Source organism: Odocoileus virginianus, chromosome 27 (assembly GCF_023699985.2).
Source record: "Odocoileus virginianus isolate 20LAN1187 ecotype Illinois chromosome 27, Ovbor_1.2, whole genome shotgun sequence".
Lineage (NCBI taxonomy): Eukaryota > Metazoa > Chordata > Mammalia > Artiodactyla > Cervidae > Odocoileus > Odocoileus virginianus.
The window spans coordinates 28,130,651-28,157,913 of NC_069700.1; the positions used below are offsets into that span (position 1 = coordinate 28,130,651).

Genomic DNA, 27,263 nt, shown 5'->3' on the forward strand with positions numbered 1-27,263 from the left:
ACACGATCCCTTTGGAGTGTGGGGTGGAAATCAGAGCACTGGGATAGCGAGGTGTGGGAGGTAAAACCAAACCCCACTGAGAACCACCCCACGGGCTCCATCCACTGTTTGGGATTTCCTGAGCTCTGGGCTGAGCACGGGGAGGTGGAAGCCACAGCCTCCACTTTCTAGGAGTTTCTAGTCTGTGGAGGGAGGAAACATACCACAGGAAACAACTGGAGGCCAATCTTAGACAGTGTGGCCCTGGGCACGGAGGATACCTGCTGAGGTCAGTGTTTAGGAGTAGAAGATGAACTTGGTGGGGAGTCTGTGGGTCAGGCTTCCCCGGGCTCCTGTCCTTGGAGGGAGGCAGCCTGGATGACTTCTAAGGGGTCCTCCAACTCTGCATATCCCTGGCTCTAGGAGGAGCTGTCCTGAAGGATGGGCAGAACTTGGACATGTAGGAGGAAGAGAAATGGGCTTCCCAGGAATGGGGAGCTGGGTGGTGGGGGGCAGCCAGGGCAGACAAGGACTCCGGACGTATGGGGACACCGAAGGGACTGACTGAGCTTTGTCAGGTCAGGTTGTCAGGCTGAGGCAGCAGAACCCCAGGGTCTGGCAACCAAGCAGGTGCATTTGACCAAGGATTCTTAGAAGGGATGTGGGGTGATCGGGGTTCGGGGACAGTTAGCCCACTGTCGTCAGACTCCTTGAGATCCGCCAGATAAGGAAAGGATCCGAGGAGGCCCATATTGGGGAGTGTGGTTGGCCTCACAAGACTTAGGGGCCCATGGATTCTGCTGTATTCACAGGATGTGACAAGATTCTAAGGATTCTATAACTTCTTTTTTTAAAAAAAAATATTTAATTCTAGGCTTCCCTGGTGGCTCAGTGGTAAAGACTCCGCCTGCCAATGCAAGAGACACAGGTTCAATCCCTGATCTGGGAAGATCCCACATGCCTCGGAGTAACTAAGCCCATACGCCACAGCTATTGCGTCTGTGCTCTAGAGCCCAGAGGTTGCAACTACTGAGCCCATTTGCCTAGAGCCCGTGCTTTGCAACAAGAGAAGACACTGCAATGAGAAGCCTGTGCCCCACAACTAGAGAGTAGACCCCGTCTGCCGAAACTAGAGATAAGTCCAGGCAGCAACGAAGACCAGCTTGGCCAAAAATAAAAATAATAAATAAAATTTAAAAATATTTATTTCTGATCATTGAGAGTAAGTTCCATGCCTCATTATTGTAGTTAGCCCTGCATTTTTGCGCCCTGGTTGCTATATATTCATTCAGAACTTCCCTGACCAGGGATTAAACCCATTTCCCTTTAGTGGAAGCTCAGAATTTTAACCACTGGATTGCCAGGGAAGTCCCTCCTATGACTTTCCTTTGCTCTCCCAAAGCGGACCCCAGGGAAGGCACTGCCTCCTTACCTTGCCTTCCACCCCAGAGTCTAGAATGTCCCTGGAGACTGTGGGCAGGAGTGGAAGCTGACCTGGTCTCGAGACACAGTCCGGCAGGGACCTCCCTCTCTCTTCCAGGCCTAGGCAGACCTCTAGAGCCCTTCTGCCTCTCCTCCATCTAGGGCCAGGGGAGACTCCAGGGCTCTGGCAGAGCAGTGCGTGGCAGTGGCCAGAGTGGAAAGTCCCCACGGGCTGGATTTTGTTGGTGTTTGGCAGGCCTGGTTTTGGCCTCCCTCCTGGGGCTCAAGGGCCTGACAATCTGTTTGGAGCATTGAGTGAGGGGTATGAGGTGGCAGAGGGGATACAGGGTGGGGACTTTTTCCACTCGCCCTAAAATGGAGAGTTCTCTAGTGCCAGGTTGGTGGGCACTGGGCCAGCTCCAGGTCACTTCAGGCGATGAGAAGCCTGTTGCCGGGAAGCCAGCAGGACCTGGAGATGAGGGACAGAAGAGGACACGGGAGATCGGGCTCAGAGCAGGAAGGACAGATGAGGGCTGGGGAAGAGGGTCATGGGGGACACAGGTGTTTCAGGAGAACTAAAGACATGGGCAGAGTTGCAACGGGACAGAAGAAGAGAGACAACGAAGAACAGAACCAGGGGCTGGGACGTCCCCCTGTCCCCATGCCCCTGCCAGGCCTCCTGCTGCTGCAGACCAGTGTCAGAGGCCCAACCAGAAGCCAGTGTGGCTTACATGTGGGTGTCCTGAGCACTTGCTGAACTATGATGAGAACTTCCCCAAATGCCCCGTTTGACCAGGAAGTCCTCTAAAGCTACCCCCAGTAGCTCAGACTTCAGTCACTGGCGACCCAGCTCCATCATCTGATCCATGCTAATAATGCCGCCATCATTACCACCATCAGCACCACACTAACCATCATCATCATTACCTTTATCCTAGCTAGTGACCCCATCATCCCCCAGACATCCTAACTGCATCCCTCAAGGGCTTGGGAGTACTTGAACCAGGACTTAAGTCAGAATCTTTGAATGTATCACCTCTAGACCAGTGATACTCAACTATTTTGCTCCCATAAAGGACGCTGGGCTATGTCTGCAGACATTGTTGGTTGTCACAACTGGGGGACAGCTACTGGCATCTAGTCAGTAGAGGCCAAGGATGTTGCTAAACATCCTACAATGCCCAGGAGAGCCCCTCAACAAAGAGTTTTTTGTTCCGAAATTTTGGAATTACGGACTTGTCTGTAGACCTGCCTATAGACCCTACGGCCCTCATTCTGCCCTCCTCTGACCCTCACTCCAAAATGCCCAGCTCACACCTCTGGTTCCTGGGCAAAGAAGTACATCTTTGCCACCCCATCTTTCAGCAAGTTTGATCTCTTATCGCTCACATCTCCTGGCCTCCACTGCTTGTTCTGAAAAGTCAATAGGATGAAAAGTCCTTTGAGGCCACCCTCACAAAGGAACACACACGGAAATGACTGATACAGGGAGCCCAGGGTACACCCAGGGTTGAGACCATGCTTGTCCAGGGCAGGGAGGCAGGGACTGGGCTGGGTCCCGGAGGTATAAAGGAGGAAGGAGTGTTCAGGCTTTCACTCCACTGCAACAGCACAACTCCGAGCTGCCTCTCCGCTGCAGCCAGCTGGAAATCAGCGTCATGAAGTGGATGGTGCTGGCCTTGGTCTCCCTCCAGGCCTTGGAGGCAGTGGCATTGGTCAAGTGAGTCTGGGGCCTGAATGCTGGGACAGGAACCCTGGCAGCTTTTTTTTTTTTTTTAATAAACTTATTTACAAAACCGATACAGATTCACAGACTTAGAGAACAAACTTATGGTTGCCAGGAGGGAAGGACTAGGGGAAGAGATAGTTAAGGATTTGGGATCTATGGGTACACTCTGCCCCAATTAAAATGGATAACCAACAGGGTTATAACCTTATAGCACAGGGAACTCTGCTCAATATTATGTGTCAACCTGGAAGGGAGGGGAGTTTGGGAGAGAATGGATACATGTACATGCTTGGCTGAGGCCCTTTGCTGTCTCCCTGAAACTCTCACAAATTGTTAACCAGCTATGTGCTGTGCTGGGCTTAGCTGCTCAGTCATGTCTGACTCTTTGTGACCCCATGGACCGCAGCCTGCCAGGCTCCTCTGTCCGTAAGACTCTCCAGGCAAGAATACTGGAGTGGGTTGTCATGCCCTCCTCCAGGGGATCTTCCTAACCCAGAAACCGAACCCAGGTCTCCCATATTGCAGGTGGATTCTTTACCATCTGAGACACCAGGGAAGCTCAAGAATACTGGAGTGGGGAGCCCATCCCTTCTCCAGGCGAACTTCCCCACCCAGGAATTGAACCGGGATCTCCTGTCTTGCAGGCGGATTCTTTACCAGCTGAGCTACCCATGAAGCCCTAATCGGCTATATCCCAATAGAAAATAACAAGTAAAACAACAACACCAACAACAAAAACTACTATAGACTGGATGACTTATAAATAACAGAAATTTATTTCTCAAAGTTTTAGAGGCTGGGAAGTCCAAGATCAAGCTGCCAGTAGATTTGATGTCTGGCGGAGAGTCTGCTTCCTAGTTCATATACATACCCCCCATCATTCTGCTGTCCTCACATGTTGGAAAGGACACAGAAGCTCTCTGGGTGACTCAGTCCCTGAGTCGGCACTGGACAGATCTCAGGATGGGAAGAGATATGACCTCTGCCTTCAGGAAGCTTTCAGTTGGAGGGAGAAGCACCATCCCTTCTCCCACTGATGATAAAGGATAGACCAGAAAAAGAGAGAGTAGGGGTGACTACTGCCTGAAAAAAAAAAAAAAAAGACCTTAAAAGGCTGGTATAATTATTTCTAGATAGGGAGACACTTGCTAAAAGTTTCCTTAAGGCCCCCCAATTTATTTGACAGATGCCAAATCATCTAAGCAGAAATACCAGTCATGTAACCTCTATTTGCTGAGGTGTGAAGGGAAAGGGGATGAGGTGGCCGGGCTCACAGGACATCAAGAGGGCGCCCAGCCTGCCACACTACCGGCGACTGCACCATTAAAGGGGCACTTTTTTTGGTGGGAAGTTGGCTCCTCTCAGAAACTTCTTTGAATATGCCAATTCTGGAGTCGTGGTGGTGTGAAGCAATCAACAGCCTTTGTATCTCAGGGTGAATGGGTTTAGCAGAGAATTTCTGGAGAATGCAGGGTCTTGAGGGAAGGGGGAAGAGATGGGGAAAGAAGCAGGAATTCTGAGGCCTGGATGCAGGCCTGGGGGCACTGGCAGAGACCCCTGGGCAGGGGAGGCAGGCAGGTCTGGGAGGACATGGGCAGAAACCCATAATTCAGGAGATCCAGTTCCAGAGGCTGATCTGGGCTCTGGACCACTCAAGCCAACCTCCCCATGGTCCCTGCCTCCTGCGAGAAGCAGGACTGATCCAGGCCAGACACGGAGCAGAAGAACCAGGACCCTGTCTTCTGAGTCCCCAGTCTAGTGCTGTTCCCCTGGGCCCGTGCTCTGTCACATCCAGCCAGCGAAAACTGCCAGGGCCACCGTACCAGGGACTCTTTGGGGTTAACTTTGCCATCTCTGAAGCCTTTTTATTTTTTGAATGATGTATTGCTTTTTAATTTATTATTATTTTGCTGCGTTGTGTAGCGTGTGGGATCTTAGTTCCCCGACCAGAGATTGAACCCATGCCCTCTGCATTGGGAACATGGAGTCTTAACCACTGAACCACCAAGGAAGTCCCTCTGAAAACTTTTTAAAAAAATGCACAAATTGGGAATTCCCTTGTGGTCCAGTGGTTAAGGGCTCTGTGCTTTCACTGCGAGAGCATGGGTTCAATCCCTGGTCAGGGAACAAAGATCCAGCAAGCCATGCAGCACGGCCAAAACAAACAAACCACATAAATCCTGCAAAGGGTAATGTCTGAAGTTCCTTTCCCCTTCCTGGGAAAGAGTTTATGGGGTATTTGAGCGTGGAGGACCAGGGTGGGATGATGACCCATGGGATGAGGTCAGGGCAGGCCTGGGTGAAAGTAGCTGTCTTCTGAGTCTTGGAGCAAGTCCTGAGAAGAGTTTTCCAAGAAAGAGAAAGAGAGAGGAAGAAAAAGAGAGGCAGAGGGAGAAAGAGCCAGAGAGAGCCAGAGATTGAGACAGAAATGGAGAAAGAGGGAGACAGACACATATAAGCAACAGACACCAGGGACAGAGCGACAGGGAGCCTGAGGCAAACAGTTAGGGATGGAGAGAGAGATTGGGATATTAGAGGTGCAGCAGGAAAGAGGAAGGCCCTGCCCTGATCCCAGCCCTTCTGCAGAATCCCCTTGAAGAAATTTAAGTCCATCCGTGAGACCATGAAGGAGAAGGGCCTCCTGGAGGACTTCCTGAGGACCTACAAGTATGACCCGGCCCAGAAGTACCACTTTGGTGACTTCAGCGTGGCCACTGAGCCCATGGACTACATGGACGTGAGTCTTGACCCTTCCCTGGGGCTCCCCCTTTTCCTGCTGCCAAAGGCTGAAGGCCAGGCCTGGGCTGTGAGCTGCACTCTCCCTCTCTGCACCCTCCCACTCGCCCCCTGGAGGCTGTCCCCTGTCTCTCAGACCTGCCTGCCAGCTCGGAGACTTCACTGCCGGAGAAAGTCTGACCCGGCAGCTGAGTCCACATAGACTTTTGCTGCTGCCCCAGGCGGGCTCAGACTGAGGGCCTGTGGGTTCTGGGCAAGTGCAGAGGGAAGGCTCGGGCCCCTGCTTCTGGTGTGGGCTGTGGGGCTGGCCACTCTGCTGCTCTGGCCATGGAGAAGGCTGGGCTTGATGGGCCGAGCGGCAGAGTGACCGGCTCCAATGTTCCCACCACAAGCAGGACCCGCCCCCCCGGCCCCCACCCAGAGCTAACAGCCTGTCCCATGTCCCTTCCTCCCCACCCAGGCTGCTTACTTTGGCGAGATCAGCATTGGGACGCCACCACAGAACTTCCTGGTCCTTTTTGATACCGGCTCCTCCAACCTGTGGGTGCCCTCTGTCTACTGCCAGAGCCAGGCCTGCAGTGAGTGCTGGGCTGGGCAGGGGAGGGCAGTGACACCCACTGGGGAAGGGCTGCACTTTCGTAAAGATCGCTGGGGGGCGGGGGTGTGGGGTGGGCAGGGAGCTCCAGTCCTGGAAAGGTCCAGGTATTTGTCCAGCATCACACAGCCCATGTCCAAGCCAGAGGGAAGGAACTGGCCATGAGCCTGGGTGGTCCCTCTCTGATTACCAGGACATATTCCTTCACCTACTCCCTCCTAGCCCAGCTCACTCCACTCCGTTCTGTTCACTCTGGGCAATGCCATTCCAGCCCACTCCACTCTACAACACTCTTTCTATGCTACTCCCCCACCACGATTTACTAAGTTCTTACTGAACTCTCCCAAGGACACGGGAGAAGGACACAGACGTGGTCCTTCTCCTGTCGCTGTCTTTGGAGATGTTCACATCCTAGGGTGGCCCTGGCCCCTGCCGAAGCCTTGGGGTTTGGGTCTTGACACCTCTAGTCCAGAAGGCCCCTCGCTGGCCCCATCCTAGGCTGTCTCAGGATCCTAGTGTGGCCAGCTTTTCCTCGGGGTGAGGCAAAGATCAGGGAATACCCTGGAGGTCCATTCACTCCTTCATCTGATGAGTAATTTCTCGACACTCGCCATGTATCAGGAGATCTGCTGGGGGTCAGGAAAATGGAGATAGATACTATACAACTTGCCCACACTACAAGGGAGGTCATCATCCTAGGGCATCTGAAGATTCTGTGACTATGTTAGGTTGGGGGGTGGGTGCTTTAGGGTCAAGGCTGCCCAGTTCTCAAGGGCCTTCCGATGCCAGGAATGTCAGTTGGCTCCCACCTGACTCCTTGGCCAGAAGGGGAGGTGTGTGTGTGTGTGTGTGCTGAGGCTCTAGGATGGGAGACAAGTGGGCAGCCTTGCAGACCTTAGAGGGGGCCAGCATGACTTCCCGAATTTTCCCTTCCCTGCAGCCAGTCACACCCGCTTCAACCCCAGCCTGTCCTCCACCTACTCCACCAATGAGCAGACCTTCTCCCTGCAGTATGGCAGCGGCAGCCTCACTGGCATCTTAGGCTATGACACCCTGACGGTGAGTGATGCTGCTGGCTGAGCCCTCACCTCTTCCCAGGATGTGGGGAAGGTAATTTGGGGCTGTGAACTCGATTCTAACCTCACAGTTCTCAAAGTCTGATGGGGAGACTTAGACGGATGCCTTTGAAAAATATGGGAAACACCCAGTGCTCTACCATTGTCTGTTATTGTTTAGTTGCTCAGTTGTGTCTACCTCTTTTGCAACCCCATGGACTGTATAGCCCACCAGGCTCCCCTGTTCATGGGCTTTTTCAGGCAAGAATACTGGAGTGGGTTGCCATTTCCTTCTCCAGAGGGTCTTCCTGAGCCAGGGATGGAACCCATGTCTCCTGCGTTGGCAAGCAGATTCTTTACCACTGAGCCACCGGGGAAGCCCATGCTCTACCATACGGGCCAGAAAATCATAACACTAGAGGCTTATCCAGGAACTTCCTTGGTGGTCCAGTGGTTAAGACTCTGAGCTTCCAATGCAGAGGGCAGGGGTTTGATCCCTGGTCCGGGAACTAAGATCCTGCATGCTGTGAGGTGCGGCCAAAACAACCAGAAAAGGTTCATCCATTCACTTATTGATTCCTCACTGTGGGCCACCATGTGCCAGGTCCTGGGGACAGAGAGTGATTGGGAAGACCTGCTCCTTTTCCTTAAGGAGCTTAACGCCTCAGGGAGAAGCAGGTTGGGGTGGGTGGTGCTGCAGCAGGTGAGGATGGCTCCTTGGAAGAGAAGGGGCTTTCTCAAACCTGTCAAGAAGAGAGGTGGCAGAAGAGAGGGGAGGGATGAAGAACAGATAGATGGGCGTCAGGAGGGGGATCCAGAGTGAGGTGTGTGGAGTTACATTCATCACTTCCCATCCTCTGTGTCCCCTCCAGGTCCAAGGCATCCAGGTCCCCAACCAGGAGTTTGGCCTGAGTAAGACCGAGCCGAGCACCAGTTTCCTCTATGCGAAGTTCGATGGCATCATGGGCATGGCCTACCCCTCCCTGTCCATGGATGGGGCCACCACCGTCCTCCAGGGCATGGTGCAGGAGGGTGCCCTCACCAGCCCGATCTTCAGCTTCTACCTCAGCAGGTAAAGAACTACCTGGCAGTCCCCAGCTCCCAGCCCACTCGCTTCCACGGGCCTGGACGGCTGAGGTTCAAACACTTTGAAGTTTGGAGGCAGGCATTCCCAGCAGGCATTCGGCAGGACCTTTCCTCCTGGGCTTCTGACTCTTCCTCTCCCGCGCTCCCCACCCCTGCATCTGTCCCCAGCCCACTCGGTCACTTCTTTGCATTTCTTGGCCAAGACAGAATCTCCCCTTCCTCCGGCAGAACTCTGCTTGGAGCATTGTTGCAGCTTCTCCTACGTCTATGGGGCTTCCCTGGTGGCTCAGATGGTAAAGAATCTGCCCGCAGTGAGGGAGATCCGGGTTCATTCCCTGGGTGGGTAAGATCCCCTGGAGAAGGGAATGGCAACCCACTCTGGTATTCTTGCCTGGAGAATCCCATGAACAGAGGAGCCTGGCGGGCTACAGTCCACGGGGTCACCGTGAGTCAGACACGATTGTGTGGCTAACACTTTCACTTTTCCCCTACCTCTAGGGCTGACTGCCTGCCCAGAGCCACAGTGAACTCACTTCCTTCTGGCCAAATGTTTTCTACCTGGACACCTCTTTTGTGTAATAATCTATTGCTTCATCTCCTTTGATCTATTGTTCTAGCCAAGTCTTCTGGCCTCAGTCCACTATGAACTCGAACAAATTGTTGTTCTTACCACAAACACGAGCAAACGTGGTTATTTACGTGGACGGGCCCTGGAGCCAAGTGGTGGGTGGCCTGGAGGGGACTTTCCATCTTTTCTCTGTAGAATTAGACAACTACCTTCTAGAGATAGTCAACATCTACTCCCCAGGGCTTAGTCATTTGAACTTGACTTTCAGCAATATTATCCTGTTACTAAGGTTGCTGACCTCTTTACAAGTGCTCTGAGTTTAGCCTGGAGGATCGCTGCCCAGTGCCACCCTCCTGCTCGTCTACCGTCTAACAGGGAGGTCGTGCCCTCCACTCCCCCTGGGCCCCTCCTCCCTCCGATTCCAGCAGAAACACAACAAACTAGGCCCCAGTCAGGCTCCTGCCGACACGCTCCACCAGCAGCATGAAGTGAAAGGCAGAGGAGAGAGGTGGGACAGGGCTGCAGGCCAGATGACCAGAGGCTTTCCCAGAGAAAGCACTTGGTGGAGCTGCCTCATTTGAGAGCTGGAGGCACTGGGAATTCCCAGCCTTGGTCAGAGGTGGGAGATACAACGTCTGCCCTTAGGGAGCCCCAGTCTGAGGGGAGACACAGTCCCGCCTCAGGGAGCCCCAGTCTGAGGGGAGACACAGCCCCGCCTCAGGTGCCCCAGGCTGAGGGGAGACACAGCCCTGCCCTCAGGGAGCCCCAGTCTGAGGGGAGACACAGCCCTGCCCTCAGGGAGCCCCAGGCTGAGGAGAGACACAGCCCTGCCTCAGGGAGCCCCAGTCTGAGGGGAGACTCAGTCCTATCCTCAGGGAGCCCGAGTCTGGAGCCAGGGCAGGACTTCTACTTTCCTGCCTTACCCACAGCCACTTCCTGACTCGCCTTTCGCTTTACATTTTGCAGCCAACAGGGCTCTCATGACGGAGGAGCAGTCATCTTCGGGGGTGTGGACAGCAGCCTGTACACGGGGCAGATCTCCTGGGCCCCTGTCACTCAGGAGCTGTACTGGCAGATTGGCGTTGAGGAGTGAGTCGCGGTGGGCCCCAGGGGTGTGGGCACTTCATTCGGGCAGGATGTCGCACACACACATCCAGGTCTTGGGGTTTCAAGACCCTGGTCGGCCTGGAGAAGGTGGGTGAGGTAGAGACAACACAGGAAGAGGCAGGGTCTGGAATCCCAGACATTTCAGACCCTGTCATCCAACCTTAGGGGCTTAGAGATTAGAAACTGGGGTGTGTGGGGGGAGGGACTAATTTACTCAAAGTATTTACAACGAATCAATAGCCCTGGCCATCAGTCTTTCTAGAACTATCTGTGGAACTTTTTAGAAACAGAAAACATGGCCATTCAGGCGGACTTGGACAGACTCTGTTATGAGGCTGGGGGATGGTTGGATTGACGTCTGTAGAATCCTTATCTTCCTGAGGTGCACTTTGATTCAGTAACTGCGGCCCATCCCTTAGCTGCCCTTAGCTGGGAGGTGCTGAGACTGCCCATCTTCTCACTATTCAGGTTCCTCATTGGTGACCAGGCCACAGGCTGGTGTTACTCAGGCTGCCAGGCCATCGTGGACACCGGCACATCTCTGCTCACGGTGCCCCAGCAGTTCCTGAGTGCCCTTCTGCAGGCCACGGGGGCCCAGGAGGACCAGTATGGACAGGTGCATGCAGCGGAGGCGTGCCCCTTCCCTGGGAGAGACCAGGAGGCATTTATGGTTTTTCCTGGGAGCACAGGAATAGCCTGATTCTTGGCCTCGGTGTTTCTCGCTGACTCCCGGCACTGGAGGTGGGGGCCCCGAATGACTGGGGCGGGGGCTGGCTGCGGGTTGGAAGTCTGATTCAGGGGGGCCAGATGCCTGTGCTGGTATGGGAGGTCACTAATAGGCAGAAGTTCTTCTGAGCTTCAACCACTTAGAGGAAACAGGTTAAACACCTGCTTGGCTTTGCAGTAAGAGCTAAATAATTAGAATGTGGGACCAAGCCCAACAGCAACAAGGAATAACTCTTGAATCCAGAGCTCCCTCACCTCCACCTTGGGAGGTGGATGGGGCAAGGCCCTGCCCCCATCCTTACCCCCTCCTGAGCCTACCAAAGGGTTTGCATAATTAAGGTATTCTCACTAACTTTGGTGGGCTGATGAGCTATACTTTGTACAGAACTGTGTATTTTATTTATTTATTATTTTAATTTTTATTGGGATATAGATGCTTTACAATGCTGTGTAAAGCTGTCCAGTGAAGAGAATCAGTTAGAGGCGTACATATATCCATCCCCTCCCTCTTTGACCTCCCACCCAGTCACCGCCATTCCACCCCTCTAGTCATCACAGAGCACCCAGCCCAACACCTTGTGCTATATAGCAGCTTCCCATCAGCCATCTATTTTGCACATAGTAGTGTATCAGACCTGTTTTAAAAGGACACTTGCAGAGAAGGGGCGTAGATTTAAACTTTCATGGGGGATATTCAAGAAAGAGGCATGTTTTGAGATAGGTGACTCAGGTCCCCCGACAACCTACCCTCTGTACAGCAGCTTCTAAAACTTGGAGCTTCTGTTTGCAAGTCCTCATGGGTAACACCAGCAGTATTGATGTTGCAGCCTCCAGTCCAAGAGCAGGCTTGGGGGCTCGGGCCCAGGACCCCAGGGGCTGCAGTGATGGGGTTGGCAGGTTCTCTCAGAGGGGAGATGAGGCAACCCGGGCACTGTTCCTCTCTGCAGTTTCCTGTGGACTGTAACAACATCCAGAACCTGCCCACCCTCACCTTTGTCATCAATGGCGTGCAGTTCCCTCTGCCACCTGCCTCCTACATCCTCAATGTAAGTCCTGGTTCCTGCAGGCTGAGCCAGTGGGCACAAGATCAGGGATGGAGGTGGGTGATGGATGGGAGGAAGCTGTGAGGAGCCAAAAACACTCGGTCCCCTTAACTGTGCCATTTCCTGCAGCATTGATTTCTCTTCCCCTCTCATGGATTTTAAACCCCCTTCTCTGGAACCAGGCTATGAAAGAGCAGAGCAATCATCTATTATTAATAATTATTATTAATTAAGGGGGAGAGTCACTGGCTCTCTGTTGAGCACTTACAAGAGTCAGCCACCAACTGAAGCACTTTGTCTACATTTTCCTGATGACTTGTCATAACATTTAATGAGGGAGATATGAATTTTTATTTTACAAATAAAAACTTGGAGGTTCCGAGAGGTTAACTCATTGGCTACGCAGTTAGTCAGGGTGAAGCTAAGGTTTGAACCTAAGCTGATCTGGCTTCAAGGCTTTACTACCAGGAGTTGAGGAGATCCTGCAGGGGGAGGGCCCTTGCAACCTGCCCTCAGCCACACTAGAATCCCCAGCCAGCCCCGCTCTGGCAGCTCAGTTGGCCTCTGAGGCCTCAAGCGTAGAAACTCTGGCTCATCCTTTTCTGTATCTGTGCTGCTGGCCTGGGGCTCTGGGCTGAGCAGTGCCCCGTCCACCTGTGAGCTGATGAATGAGTGTTGCCCTTGTGTGTTGTGCAGAATGACGACAGCTACTGCATCCTGGGGGTGGAGGTCACCTACCTACCCTCCCAGAATGGCCAGCCCCTGTGGATCCTCGGGGACGTCTTTCTCAGGTCATACTATTCCGTCTACGACCTGGGCAACAACAGGGTGGGCTTCGCCACGGCCGCCTAGACTCAGCGCCTTGTCTCCCGCGCTTCCTTCTCCCTCTGGACACTCCACCCTACAGGGGGTTCTCTCTGCACTTCCTCTCTGCATTTAGCCTCCCTTCTCTGGACTCTGGACTTTCTCTAACAATAAACAGCTCTTCTCCACATCGGCCATCCTGTTGTTTTTAGAGGGCAGTCGTAGCCTTGTAAGGCTCAGGGAATGGGACAATAAGAGTCAGAGGCAACTTTGCCTCTACTGGACCATGTTGTCCCTGAGTTTCTAGGAGGTTCGTGGTGGGTCACAGAGATTCTAAGAGAAATAGGGCACGAGGTAGGCTTGGGGGTGGGCCCTGTACCCCTCAAAGCTTGGAGTCTCTTCACAGCTTCTCTCTGGAGAGGGAAAACAGTGGTAGTGGCATGCAGGCAGGGCATTCCTTTGTAAGGGACAATCCAAAATGCTCTGCTGACTTAATTTACCAAACTACCACCAGAGTTACCCACACATATTACTAGCAGTGTGACTAGGGGTCCCATGTGTCTTAAATCTAGGCTTATTCCTCCTTATCAGTGATCAAGTTTGCATTAGGAGCTTTCAGAAGAAGGCTGGAGGACAATGCACATTGTAACAGTTGTGTGTCCTTTAGGGAGACATCACCTGATGCCACCAGAGCATCTTGTGACATCCAGCAGGGGAGGGTGACATGAAAAGGTCAGGAAGTTTCTCTGTTCAGCAACATGGTGGTGGTGTACCTGCAAGCTCCAGCTAATGAGGTCTAGGTGGGGAGGGCTAAATGGAGAACTGATGATGGGAGAGGAGGTAGGCTCCATTTTATAGTCATATTTCCTTCACCATGCTGATCAACCTTGTCCCTTATGCTCAAGATCCAGGTCTGGTACCCCATTCCAAACCAGGAGGATGAGGTTTGACACAGAGGGGTTTCTATGGCAACAGCACACCATCTGGGACCCTACCTCTTTCCTAGACTCCAGGAAAGCCAGCACACTGCATGCCTCTCATTGGGGTCAAATAGGCCACAGGGCTATTGTGATGATCTGTGGTTCGTGACATTACTTCCTGAAAACAGAAAACTTGCAAAAGGGGTAGAAACCAAACGGAGCAAAGTTTCCAAATTAAACGCCAAGTCCCAGCACAGGCCTGAGCCCGCAGGCTGGGACTACAAATCCCGACGTGCCTAGCAGAGCCGTCGCCCAGAGGGGAGGACTACGTTTCCCAGCGGGCTCTGCAGCAGGCAGACAGACAGTAGGGCGGGGCGGGGCGGAGCCGGGAGGGGCGGGGCCGCGGGGTAGGGTGCTGCCCTCTGCCGGGCGCGGCGGGAAGTGAGTGCCGAGTGACAGCAGGAGCCCCGGCGCCGGGCGCGGGGCTCGGTGACAGCGGAGGCGGCGGCCGCGGGCTGGACGTAGGGAGCGGCGGCGGCGCCGACGGCAGAGGGCAGGGCGGACTGGGGCGGGTCTCCCCGGTGGCGCGGAGCCGGAGGAGCCCGGGAGGGGGCGGCCGGCGCAGCTCTCGGGCCCGACACCTGAACTTGGGACAAGTTGCCGGAGTCGCGGGGCGCGGGCGGCGGACGGATTGACCTTCATAGCTAGGTGAGCGGGACCGGGGGGTTAGGGGTGCGCGGAGGGCCCGGAACTCCCGACCCAGGTTCCGCTGCTCCGATCCCGTGGGTCCGCGAGACAGGTGGGTGGCTGGGTGGGGGTGTTGACTGGAAAAGGGAGCGAGATCGTGTGCGCCGCACTGCCACCCGCCCCGCTGTCCGTCTAGCCGGCCCGGCTCGTCCGGCGCATGGCCGGGGCGGCGCTGCCCGCGGAGCTTGGGAGCCCCTCCAGCCCCTTCCTTCAGGCTCGGGCCGGGGGGCGGCTTCTCCGCGACCTTATGTAACCAGGCGGGAGGGGCCGTGGCGGGCATGGGCCTTCCCGGCCCGGGAGCTGGAAGTCGAAGGGGCGGGAGTCGTGGGAGTGAACTTGCAAGAAGTTTTGAGGGCGTGTGGGCCCTGCGCCCGCTTCTTCTCCACCGGACGCGGCTGGGGCGGCGGGTGGCACCGGGAGGGCGCGGGAGGTAGGGAGTGTGCGGGGGCCGAGTCCAGCGGGGCCAGGCCCTGCCTGGATGGTCCCGGGGAGTGGGCGGGCCGGAGCGGCGCCACGCCCCGGGGGCCGGGCTGCTGAGGAGGGGGGGGGGCGGGTGGAAGTACCATCCTTCCCTCCCTTCCCGCCCCTTCCTCCCCCTCGGTCTCTTGAAGAAGCCGCTCCAACCCGCGTCCCCCGGTGTGCCCGAGAGCAGTCTTTTTCTCCCCCTTGCATTATTCCACGACGTTAGGGAATTCCAACCCCAGAGCACACCACTCCTGCCTTCCCTGCAGCTCCCAGCCATCTACCCGCCCCCAGAGTATCCCCCGTCCTTCCCGGTCCCGAATCCCGGAAAACACGCCCCCTTCCCCCGATTCCGTGAGTCTGCACCTCCTAACCCCAGGCTCTCCCACCCCTAAGTCAGCACTTCTCGGCCGTCTCCGCCCGCCCCCGGTACCCCGATCAGCTATTCGGCGGAAGCGGCGAGTGCGCTCGCCTTCTCGAAGGGAGCGGGCTGATGCCAGCTCGGCTCCCCGCCCCTCGGCTCCCTCCCGCCCGGAGTTCTGGCTTCACGCACGGCTGCCCAGAGCTGCTCAGGGTTGCGCGAGCAGGTTCGCGCCGCAGCCGCCCGGCGCTCCCCGGCCCAGCTCGCAGGGGGAGGGAGGGAGGCGGGGTGGTGGTGGTGGAGGGAGGGCGCCGGGGGCGGGGCTCATTCGCCCTGGGCTCCGCCACCCTTCCTCATCGGGCCAACCCCTCACCGCTGAGTCCTTCTCTGATGCCGCGCCCACCCCTGTCGTCGACCTCACGCGCTTGTGTTCTGGGGGTGGTTATGCGCAAGCAGTTCCTGGACCAAACTTGAGCGCTTTGGCTTAGCGTTCTCCGGGGAAGTGCTAGTTAATCCTTGTGATAGTGATCGTTAACCCTTGAGTGGGGAGGGGGTGCTTAGTTGAGCCGGAATGGGACAAGGCTGGTCCCCAGTGACGCCTCTGGGATGTGGGTTCAGAACCCTGATGGCTGAGATTCCACCCGCCCAAGACCTGGCACTCTTGGGCAACTGGGGGTGGAGGGGAAGGTGGGGGGCTGGTCTCGTGTGGGTGTCCTCAAAGCAGAACGCAGTTCTTGGTTCGTACACTTGCTCCCTCTGAGGCCTTCTCTTTGCCCAGCCTGAGAGACGGGCCCCCAGGCCCTGCCTCAGGGAGATCACAGTCTGGGAGAGAGACAGCCGGCAAGAGTTAAAGGCAGGCCAGAAGAGGCAGGGGGTGGGGTGGGGAAGGGCTGGCTGCCCCCAGAGCCCTACCTGGTAGCCTGAGGTGTGCCTGGATCTTGCCTCAGTTTCCCCAGCCATGGGGAAAATGGCAACTCACACAGACCCCTTCATTCTGCCTGCCTCCTGGCTTCTGGGGCAGAAGAGTCAGGAACCAGGCAATGGAAACGAAGAGCTGTTTAGGGTGACTGTGTGCTCTGCTTGTCTGGGAGCGCAGCCAACGTTGCTTACAGTTTACGAGGCCTGTTACAGCTGCAGTGCTATTTTGCCCTCAGCTCAGCTCTCTGAGGTGCAGCCCAATGGGAGCCCAGGTTCCCTGATTCTGTGTTCTGTGGAAAGGGTGCAATGGTTGGGGGCATCTCCTCTGGTGACCACTCAGTCCCGGGAGAGCCCCTGGGCTTCTGAGGGCTGATGGCCTGGTAACTCACAGTCGGAGGTGGGTAGGAGGGTGGGCCAGGGCACGCAGGAGCCCATCCAGTGCTCAGGGATGATGGGGGTCCCCAGCACTCACCCCAGGGCCAGTGAGGCCTCCCTTCCACCTCTCAGCTGGAAAGCAGATGGGAGGGGCTTCCCACCCCTCAAGCCTGGCTGCCCTTTGAGGGTCTGATTTCTGGCCCCATCCCTCCTGGGGCTCTGTTTATGGTTGTAATTGCATCATTAGCCAGAGTTTATGGAGTTACTTAGCACCTGCCCCCACAGGAGTGGCCTAGCCACCCCCTGGCTTCTGTCTCTTCCTTTTCAAAGTCGACTTGGTTTCTGCAGGCAGTGGGGTTTCCCCAACCGCAGCTGGTATGCAAGCCAGGTTGAGCCTTTGTCCTAGGGATGGAGGGCAGTCAGCACTTGGGGCCCAGCTTGGGGCTGCCCTGGAGATGACCGTGGAAATTGGTTTGGCCTCCTCTGATACAGAGCGGGAGGGGGGTTCAGGGTTCCCGGAGCTGCCAGCAGTGTCCACATCCCAGGACACAGTGGGTGTTTTTGCATATGATGTATGTATCCACGTCTGAAAAGAGGTAAAAATGCACACACGTCACAGGCAGCTGTGAGGAGTGAGGTGCCTGGTACATGGTGAGTCCAGATGCTGCTCTGTATCTCAGTGTGGGGTGTGTGTGATTGATGGGAGTTTGTGTGTGGTTATGAGATCGTGGGCATCTAGATACATGTATGTGGATGAATTGTGTACACGCATGTCTATGAGTATGTAAAAGTAATATTAATAGAATATGCATCTACTCTATGCTGTAATAGAGCAGTATTATAAGAAAATTTAGTCATAAACTATAGTTGCCTGAAGTCACACAGCCTGGAAATGGTAGGGATTCTAACCCAGGCCCAACTGAGTCCCAAATCCATGTTCTCTGTCCCTGCAGAAGACCACTTCAGGGCTCCCAGCAGTTCTCCCTTAAAAGGCCGGGATGTGGTGTGACAGGAACCTTCTTTTCCCCATCGGGGTCTCCGGCTCTGAGCAGTGATGGGACTTGCTGAAGCCCCTTCTCCAGGGCACACCTGTCTCCTGGCTGCTCTTCTGAGCTGCTGACCCAGGTGACTGAAGGGCCCCTGGAGAGAACTCTTGGGCCTGGCTGGGGGAGGAGATGGGTTCCGACAAGGCTTCCTGGGTCTCCTTGGCTACCTCAAACATGCCCTTATGGTGCAGCCTTCAGCAGGCACTTGTTTAATTAGATGAGGAGAAACAGCCAGGAAAGTACTTGGATGAGAACTGATGGCAGCGAAAAGTCCTGAGAAGAACCCAGGAGACCCCGTGTTGACAGGTCATGTGGCTGCGGCCAGTCCGTCTCCCTTAGCCTCTGTTTCCATATCTGTGAGCCTCTATCACCGGTGGGGTCCCCTCCAGCATAAGCCTTCTGCCCATCTTTGGCCAAAGCACCCAGACAGGAGATGCTTCAGAAAGGGTGGGGTGTGAGGTGCGGGGAAGGTGGGGGGCTGCCCAAGTCCACCCCGTAGCGCTTTCGCTGTTAAGCTGGCTCCCATGGAGCCATCAGCCAGTTTTTCTTGGGACAGAGCCATTGCCACCAGGTACTGAGTGCCGGGCCAAGTGTCCCCGAGTCGGGGGGTGGTCGAGAGCATGGGCTCCAGGGCCAGGCCGCCTGGTGTGGAATCTCAGCTCTGCCACTGGCTAGCTGTGTGGCCCTGGGCCAGCCTCTCACCTGCACTGTGCTCTGTTTCCACACCTAGAAAGCGGGGAGTATGGTAGTGCCCGCACACCCTGCTGCCAGGAGGGCTGAGTGTGTTGGTGCTCACTGCCTTTACCGCACCTAGAGCCCTGCTGGGCTCAAAAACACGTTATCATAATTAACTGCTTTAACTTCTTTCTTTCTCATTTCCAGGTGAGGAAGTAGTCATAGAGAGCTCTAGGGGAGAAATAAAGACCTGTGGGTTGCAAACAGGCCTCCCTCGTGGGTCTAAGATCCTCAAGCAAAGTGCCTTCAGTGGGGCTTTGCAGACTCCGTGGCCACAGTCCCCAGCACTCCCCGTGGTAACACACCCAGCTGGGTCGCCACAGCCGACAGCATAGCAGATCTGATCAGGCCTGCAGAATCTCGACCACCCCTGCCCTGCTCTGCCCTGCCCTGCCCCTTGGGACTTCTTGGAGTGCATCGGGCCCGGTCACTTACTACTGACTCCTGACCAGAGGCCCTCCCTTGCCCTTGTGTTGCCTGGCCCTCCTGCACTCTACACCAGAGATACATATGGATCTCCTTGTCTGCAGTGTCACCAAGGCAGAGATAAGATCTCAGCCATAAGGCTGGATCTGGGACTTATCATCAGGCCTACAGGAAGTGCTTTGTTGCCTATGGAGCAATGGGTGAGAGCAGGTGGCAACCAAGGGGACAGAAGCAAGAGGCAGAGTCATCATCAGCTTTCTTTACTGTCTCTTAAGGAGGAAGAAAAGTGAGCTTCGGCCATCCCCACCCTTGTCCATCTTCCTGGGGGCCAGGCCGCCTTCTAGGCTCCTGTCTACACAGTGGGGTCCCACAGTCAAATGGGATGCCATGAGATTAATCCAGGAATTCCAACAGGCTCTCTGGAAACCCAAGGACCATATTCCCTCCTCCTAGCCCTTGTTCATGCTGGTCCCTTCTCTTGACAGTCTCTCCTCTGCTTCCCTCCATCCTCTGTCCCTGTAGGCATACCCTTCCAGGGAACTGCTCCATCTGACTGCACTTCTGGCTGGGTATTAGGATGACCTGGGGAGCTCTTAAAAAATATCGTTGCACCTGAGTCTTTGGGGAGAGGCTTAGGCATCAATATATATGTTTTAAATGTATGATGATTTTGATGCCCTGTCTCTCAGACAGTGGTTCTTAAGTCAGGTGGGCGTCAGAATCAGGATTGTTAGAACAGTTTACTGTCCCCCACCCCCACCCAGGGTTTCTCATTGAGTGGGTCTGTAAATTCCTATAAGTCTAGAATTTACAATTCTGGCACATTTTCAGGTGACACTAATGCTTCTGGTCCTGGGACCCCATTTTGATAACCTACTCTTTTGTGGCTACCCAGGCCAGAGCTTTCTGTTTCCTGGGTCTCTGATTGCCTGGGGTCTCTTAGGCCCATCTGCTTTTCAAAGCCAGGTCCCCAGGGGCAGGGACCACTGTGAGATCATTTGGTGACCGCTAGTCTCTGGTATGGCCATCCTTCCCTCCTCCATCCTGACTATCTGTCCCTACCTCCCATTAAACTGACCAGTGTCCAGTCTTGGCCCCACACTTGAGGACAGGTGCTCAGGAAATAGTGACTGCTTCAGGCAAGGTGAGGTGGACAGCACCAGCCCCGAGAGTCATCAGTACTGGGGGCAAGTCCTTGGAGCCAGAATAGCATTTCTGGCTTCAGGGGGTGGGTGTCCAGAACAGCCCTCACTCTGCCTAAGTGAGCCTGTCGAAAGATCCATCATGTTATTTGGCTTTCCCATCCCATAGAGGGTATTTGATCACTGTTTGAACTGCATTTTTGGTGAATAATAAAAATGATAAAACACACACAAGAAACAGCCATTCCCTTCTCCTTTCCTCACCCTGGAAACATTGGGCCAGCAGATCGGGGGGTCATTGTTGGGGGTTGAGATGTCTCCATCATCTTCTAGGGGGTCCTGGGCTTTGAGGGCAGCAGATAGTTGGGGTGACCCTGTGGGCTTGCCCCAAGGCCTATAGTAGTGGAGTCTTCCTTGGAAACCAGGGGAAGCTAGCTATGTAACAGGTGCTCAGCACAGCTTCATGGAGGGAGTAGGTGAGTGTGAAATGGGCCCAGACCTGAGGACATACAAATGCTTTACCCATGGTCTCTGCCGTGCAAGAGCATCACCATCTAAGACCCAGGGATGGTACCCAGGGACGTGAACAAGGAGGAACTCCCTGCCTCCATCCACCCACAGTAATCCAGGCCCAGCCCACTCTGGTGGGCTCACAGCCTGTCTCTCCCCACACAGAGTTTGCAGCAGCCCTGCCCATTGCCTGTCCCCCACCGCCCCCCAGTTCCACCAGTGGGTCTGTAGGGTGGGGCTCTGGTTTGTTTTCCCATGTTTGCCTGGGGAAGTCACAGCCTGTCCTCTGCCTTGTTTATAACTCGTTTGGGGACAGCAGCTGCCCCAGCCCCTACAGTCCCTGAGGGGTGCAGGGTGGCCAGGAGGTGACACTCTATCCTGTCCACCCCCCGCCGCCTCTGTCCCCCCCGCCCTGGCCAGGTGTTCTCTCTCTCAGCTGCCCCTGCCAGCGTGGGGCCAGCTGACTGGGGCTGCAGGGTTGTGGGCCTCAGAAGCCAGCTGGTACTGCCCCCGTGTTTTCGAGAGGAAGGCACTGGGACCCAGGGAGCTTGGGGGGCCCACTCTAGCATCCACCAGGGTCAGCAGTCATGGACTGACTGTGTGCCTAGCACTATGAGAACCAAGCAGGGTAGATGGGAATAAAGACACAGCTCCTCTGCCAAAGCTGATGGCCTGGGAGCAGGGAGGGGGAAGTTTCAGTAACTGCAGAGGACAGGGAAAGGCAGAGCGATGTGTGACCGTACAGAGCCATGGACTAAATGACCAATAAATGTATCAGTACCTGGCCCTTTGGCCTGAAAACATTCTTCCTTTTTTTTTTTTTTTTTAAAGTAATTGTTATTGGAGTTTAGTTGCTTTACAATGTTGTGTTAGTTTCAGATGTACAGTAAAGAGCATTAGTTACGTACACGTGCATGCTAAGTCACTTCAGTCGTGTTCGACTCCTTGAGACATTATGAACTGTATTATGTCCATTCTTTCTTAGATTCTATGGGGCTTCCCAGGTGGCTCAGTGGTAAAGAATCTGCCTGCCAGTGCTAGAGACACAAGAGACTCAGGTTCCATCCTTGGGTCGGGAAGATCCTCTGGAGGAGGAAATGGCAACCCACCCTAGTATTCTTGCCTGGAAAATCCCACGGACAGAGGAGCCTGGTGGGCTACAATCCACAGGGTCGCAAAGAGTCGGACACGGCTGAGTGACTGAGCACACACACATTCCCATAGAGGTCATTACAGAGTATTTTTTTTTTTTAATTATTTATTTACTTTGGCTGCACTGGGTTTTCATTGCTGCGTAGGCTTTTCTCTAGTTGTGGTGAGTGGGGGCTACTTGGTAGTTGTGGCGCAAATGCTTCTTACTGTGGAGGGTTTTCCTGTTGCGAAGCACAGGCTCTAGGGTGCACAGGCTTCAGTAGTTGTGTTCTGTGGCTTGTGGAATCTTCCCCAACCAAGGATCGAACCCACGTCCCCTGCATTGGCAGGCGGACTCTTAACCACTGGACCACCAGGGAAGTCCCATTACAGAGTATTGATTAGCGTTCCCAAGGCTCTACAGTAACCTACTGCAGTAGGTTCTTATTGGTTATCCATGTTACATATGTTAATATATAGTAGTGTACATATGTTAATCCCAGGCTCCCAATTTATTCTCCCTGCTCACCTTTGAAGAGCCTTCTTTCCTGGCCGAGAGAAAGTTTTTACAAAGGGCTTGGGCCAGAGCCTAGAACTTGGCTCAGCGCTTCTCACCCGCTGAGAAGGCTCCAGGAAAGGCCACTCTCTCAATCCCTGGGTCCTCCCGCCTGGAGAGGGGGTCACCTCTGCAGGCCCAGGAGCATTTCCCCCTGGACCGGGTCCTCCCCTCCAGGAGACCTGGAGTCTGCTGAGTGCCAGGTGAGGCCACAGGGAGACTCTTGGCCCCTGAGCCAGCCGCCTCTCACTGAGGCCCTGGGCCCTGGGGCACGCGGTGCTAATCGGGCCTAACAGCTCAGGCCTCTTTGGACTGTGCTGAGCCCTGGGACCTGGGCTTGGAACTGCGTGCAGTGCATCTGCTCCCCCGCCCTGAGCACTCTTCTCCTTTCCCTCTTTCCTTTGGCCCTCATGCCCCCATCCTTCTGACTCTCTCTCTGCTTCCACAGCCGCTGGAACTTCAGCCCTCGATGCGGGTGTGTCTCCCTGCCCTGCTCTCTGTCCCCCTCCCCTGCTCTCTGTCCCCCTCCTCTCCATCTTCTCCATTTTTCTGCCTTCCTCCTTCTTTTGGTATATTTCTAGGATGAGTGAGGCCTCCCGTGTTCCTCCGGTGCCTTCCCAGCACGGGCCTCTGAACTCTGCTGTTAGGGACCCGGAGGAGCAGACCAGGGCGGGGTGAGGTGGGCATGAGAGAGTCTAGCTTCATGTAACTCTCTCCCCTTGGCCACCAGGGCCAGATGGTGGCTGGGATGCTCCAGAGTCAGGGGGAGATGAAAAGGGCTGTGGTGCCCAGGTGCTTTACAAACACCCCTGGGTGTCACTGGCTCCTCCAAACCTGTGACCAGCTATAGGTTCTTATCTACTTTGGCTTGATCATAATGGTTTGCAAAGCCAAGTGGGGGAAGAAACTATTAGAATTTCTTTTTTGATGTATTTATATCTCATCCTTTTCTCCCCCCTTTTATTGTGAAATATAGCCTAATTGCAAAAAAGAGTGTAAACCTATATGAATAATATAATAATTATAAAAGTGAACACCCAGGTTACCACCGCCCCAATGAAGAAACAGAATGCAACCTGCATCCTGAAATCAACTTGTGTGCTTCACCTTGGTCATAAGCCCCTTCCCAAAGTGAACCACTATTCTGACTTTTTTTTTTTTTGCCTCAGTGTGGGCATGCAGTAGCCTAGTTCCCTAAATAGGGATTGAACCCCTGCCTTCTGCCTTGGTGGCCTGGAGTCCCAACTGTTGGACCAGCAGGGAAGTCCCTCTCCTGACTTTTAAAATGATCAGTTCCTTGCTTGCCTTGATCATGTTACCACCTCTACCTGTGGCCTTTAGCAATAGAGCTTAGCTTCGCCTGATTTTAAATTTATGCAGCTGGAGTAACACTGAACGTGTTCCTTGGCCAGTGGAGAGATCTGTCTACGCTGTTGTGAGTAGCCGCATTCATGCATCAGCACCCACTGTATGAACTTGATACCGTATTTGTATCCATCCCACCACTCATGAACATGTGGGTTACTTGCCTTTTTTGGCTGCTGTGAGCAACGCTGGAAGAACACCCTGGAACGTGCTCCTGGTGTGTTGGTGTGACCCTTCTTCAGAGTCCATATAGAGCGGAGCTGCTAGAGTGTTGCTACAGGGTATATGATGCATATTTCAATTTTAGTATATTCTGTGTGAAGTGGTTATACCAATTTGCTCCTCACTGGTGACCCCTAAGAATTCCTATTGCTCTGTATCTTTGCTGACACTTGGTATCAGTAGGCTGTTTTGTTTCTGTCCTGGTGAGCTGTTGAAACTGTAACAGTATCTCATCTTAAGTGTAATTTACATTTCCCTCCTCATCTTTTTTATAGATCTATTTTTGTGTATGTTTGCTCATATGCATGACATATTCATACACAGGCATTTATTAACAGTTCCTAAGAAAAGAAGCTTATATTGGGAGTGCTCAAAATTTGTTACTCACAGGGGTGTGTGATCAAAATAATTGAGAGACCACTGAAATACTGAATGCCAGGGAGGAGGTTGGTTTGTAGGTTGGAGTTGGGGAGGTGGTCTCGGGATGAGATTCCCAAGTGGTACCGCCTGCCCGGGGGGCAGCTCTGCCCAGAGGGTACTCACCAGCACCTCCAGGCCCTCCTGCCTGGCACATCTACAGCTCTCGCAGCAGATGCCCTTCAAGTTAGAATTGCCAGGCGCCTGGCTTTCAGGTCCTTTTAGGGCAGCAGTTCTCTTTGTCTCCCAGGGGACATTTGGTGATGTCTGATGACATTTTTGGTCGTCACAACTCAGGGAATGCTACTGGCATCTAGTGGGTAGAGGCCAGAGATGCTGCTCAAGGTTCTAAAGTGCTCAAACAGCCCCTCAAGAAAGAGTTACTCTGGCTCCAAGTGTCAGTCATGTTGAGGTTGAGAAACTGTGACCTAGGAAGGGAGCCAGGAACCCTAGCTTTGCCGTGAACTCGCTGCGTGGCCTTCGGGACATTCCTGAGTGCTGTGAGTCTCGGGCTCCTCATCGAAAAAGAGGGTGGCCAGTGTGGCTGCCCCTCCCCGTCATGGGTTGTTGTTGGGACTGGGGAGATGGGGGCTGGCTGTGTGGGCATCTTGAGATGCATCCCTGCAAAGGGGCCCTCGGCCATTTTTTCCAGGGGGTGAGGGGTTTCTAGAACCAGCCCTTCCCCTTGTCTGTCCACAGAGCTGGAGGCGCGTGAGCCTGGCCCTGGTTCCTGCCACTTCGGGCCTCAGCGGGCTGTGGGAGAACGGCCCTGAGGGCCCCTGCCTTTTGATGAGGGCTGCAGAAATGAGGGGCACTCAGGAGAGCCCTGGGGCCCCAGGAAAACCATTCCTGACTTTGTCTTCAGCTGGGTGGGAGTCCAAGGTTGTGTGGGATGATAAGCGGTGCTTTATCATATTCCTTATCTGAGGCTCTGTTGCAAGTCCAGCTGTGAAGGGTGGGAGCCAGAGGTCATCCTAAGGGGCTTTGTACACCCAGGCCAGGCTCTGTGTCCTGGAGTGCGCTCTCCGGGGAGAGCCCAGGATTGGGCCAGAGTCTGGGTCAGCGCTTTCCTTGGCCTGCCTGGTCTCCCCTCTGCTACGCTGTCCCTTCCTGAGACATCCTGTGAACCGGCCTAGTAAACTCATCCACCCTGAGGTGCAGACAACTAATAACAGCTCAGCGACTTCCAGCCTTTCTTGACAAGCTGGTATCTACCTACCCATGTTGAGAATCCCTTAGCCCCGAGAAGGCAACAGTAGCGAAACGTCAAGTGTCTTGGGCTATTAGAGAAGTGTGTTGGGGGCTGAGGAACCTCCAAAATCTCATGTAGTGAGAGCCTTTTCCCACAAGCTCGTGTGGTGGCTCAGAGCTTCACAGGACCATGCTGGGTCTCAGGGTCCATTTCGAGGTGGGCCAGAGTGAGGCTGTGAACTGGGTGTTTGGAGACCCTGGGAAGGCCCGGGGCTGAGGTCACAGACGTGGTCAGTCAGGAAGGAGGTGAACTTTATGAACTGCGGGGCTTCTGACTAAGGAGGGGCAGGGCGGCCGTGTGGGTTAGGGTTTGGCCCATCTGGGACCCAACCGGAGTCCTGCAAACTCGTGCCCCTCTGTGCCTCTCTGTCTTGGGGCAGGGGCAGCTTGGCCTGGGGCCCCCCGTGAGGCCAGGCTGTGGGAGGGGTGGAGCTGTGAGAGACTCAGTCTGGGAGCAGGGAGGGGCCCGGTCGGTGGTCTGGAGCCCCGGGTCAGTGAGACGGGAGCTGGGAGCCCGTCCGCCTCCGACGGGGTTGTGGGTGGATGAGGCCTTCCGGGCGTGTGGTTCCCCCTGCGCTGTGAGTAGTCCTCAGCCAAGTTCGCAGCTCCCAGGGGATTGTGCAACTTCCTCTCAGGCCAAGGTGCAGGGGGCTGGGTGAGAAATAGCCCTGGGGAAAATGAGGAAACTGGGGCTGGCGCTGGGGCAGGGGCCTGGCCCTGGGCTCTGGCCCCCGGAGGAGCTGAGCATTCCTGGGGGCCTCCTTCCAGGGGGCTGCCCTCGGCCAGGTACGTGGGCATGTGTGTGTCTGTGTGTGTTGTTGGGGGGTGTCTCTGGGGAGCTGAGTGAGTGGGGCTGAGGTCCTGCAGGCTGCGCCTGCCTGGGGCTATCTTTCGAGCAGGGTCAGAGAAGCAGGTGATGCACGGGAGGGGGGCCTGTGGAGTCAGGAGTCCCCAGAGCTGACTGCCAGCCCCACTTCTGAGGAGCTGCTCCTGGCCTCCTTTGCTGTCTCCCAGATGCGTGCTAGGCTCGGGTGAGAAGAGAATGGGTGTGATGTGCCTAGCGGGCTGTGGCCAGGCTGCAGGAGCGCCTCGCTGACGTCAGAATTGGGAGCAGACACTGCCCATCAATCTGGGTTCAATTCCTGTCCTTGCCGCTTTTGCAGCTGTGTGATGCTGGCGCCTCAGTTTCCTCTTCTGTCAAGTGGAGATGAGAGTTACAGGGCCCAGCGTGTGTGTTCATTCTGAGGATTAAAAGACTTAATTCACAAAGAGTGCTTAGAACAGCACCTGACACGGGTTTACATCATACCGGTATGTGAGCATGTTTGTGTGCAAACAGCAAAACACCAGATTCACGGTGATTCTTTCTGATGGCAAGGATTGGCATGTGGACTGTGGATAATAATAAGAGATCCTGTTTCCAGGACTCTCTCCACGTCAGCTGTTGTTGTTTAGTAGCTAAGTCACATCCAACTCTTTGAGACCCTGTGAACTGCAGCATGCCAGGCTTCCCTGTCCTTCACTATCTTTCAGAATTTCCTCAAACTCATGTCCATTGAGTTGGTGATGCTATCTAACCATCTCATCCTCTGTCGTCCCTTTCTCCTGCCTTCAATCTTTCCCAGCATCAAGGTCTTTTCCATTGAGTCAGCCCTTGGCATCAGGGCCAAAGTATTGGAGCTTCACCATCAGTCCTTCCAATGAATATTCAGAGTTGATTTCCATTAAGATTGACTGGTTTGATCTCCTTGCAGTCCAAGGGACTCTCAAGAGTCTTCTCCAGCACCACAATTGGAAAGCATCAATTCTTTGGCCCTCAACCTTCTTTA

The 27,263-nt window shown here is 54.7% G+C and overlaps 2 protein-coding genes across 3 annotated transcripts in view; both read left to right on the forward strand.

Moving 5' to 3' along the window:
* The first annotated feature begins 3,018 nt into the window (after positions 1–3,018).
* On the forward strand, positions 3,019–13,027 carry PGC (progastricsin). The gene is made up of 9 exons (XM_070456937.1): positions 3,019–3,121; positions 5,717–5,867; positions 6,327–6,444; positions 7,402–7,520; positions 8,389–8,588; positions 10,137–10,259; positions 10,746–10,893; positions 11,951–12,049; positions 12,743–13,027. The coding sequence occupies exons 1-9, from the start codon at positions 3,060–3,062 to the stop codon at positions 12,896–12,898; spliced, it is 1,176 nt and encodes a 391-aa protein (XP_070313038.1). The 5' UTR covers positions 3,019–3,059; the 3' UTR covers positions 12,899–13,027.
* Positions 13,028–14,283: 1,256 nt separating this feature from the next.
* Positions 14,284–27,263, forward strand: part of TFEB (transcription factor EB) — a 48,376-nt gene continuing 35,396 nt past the window's right edge. Inside the window, exon 1 of one of the 2 annotated variants that reach the window (XM_020886999.2) lies at positions 14,284–14,478. The gene's annotated coding sequence lies outside the window, so the exon portion shown is untranslated. Of the gene's footprint in view, positions 14,479–26,143; positions 26,221–27,263 lie in introns of those variants that run through there. The other variant, XM_070456453.1, reaches the window with a different exon arrangement.

Bases quoted from the DNA above. Each gene is read 5' to 3' on its own strand.
- PGC (XM_070456937.1), top strand. From the start codon at position 3,060: ATGAAGTGGATGGTGCTGGCCTTGGTCTCCCTCCAGGCCTTGGAGGCA. The intron at 10,894-11,950 runs GTGCATGCAGCG...TCCTCTCTGCAG, and splicing joins AGGAGGACCAGTATGGACAG to TTTCCTGTGGACTGTAACAA. The intron at 12,050-12,742 runs GTAAGTCCTGGT...TGTGTTGTGCAG, and splicing joins CTGCCTCCTACATCCTCAAT to AATGACGACAGCTACTGCAT.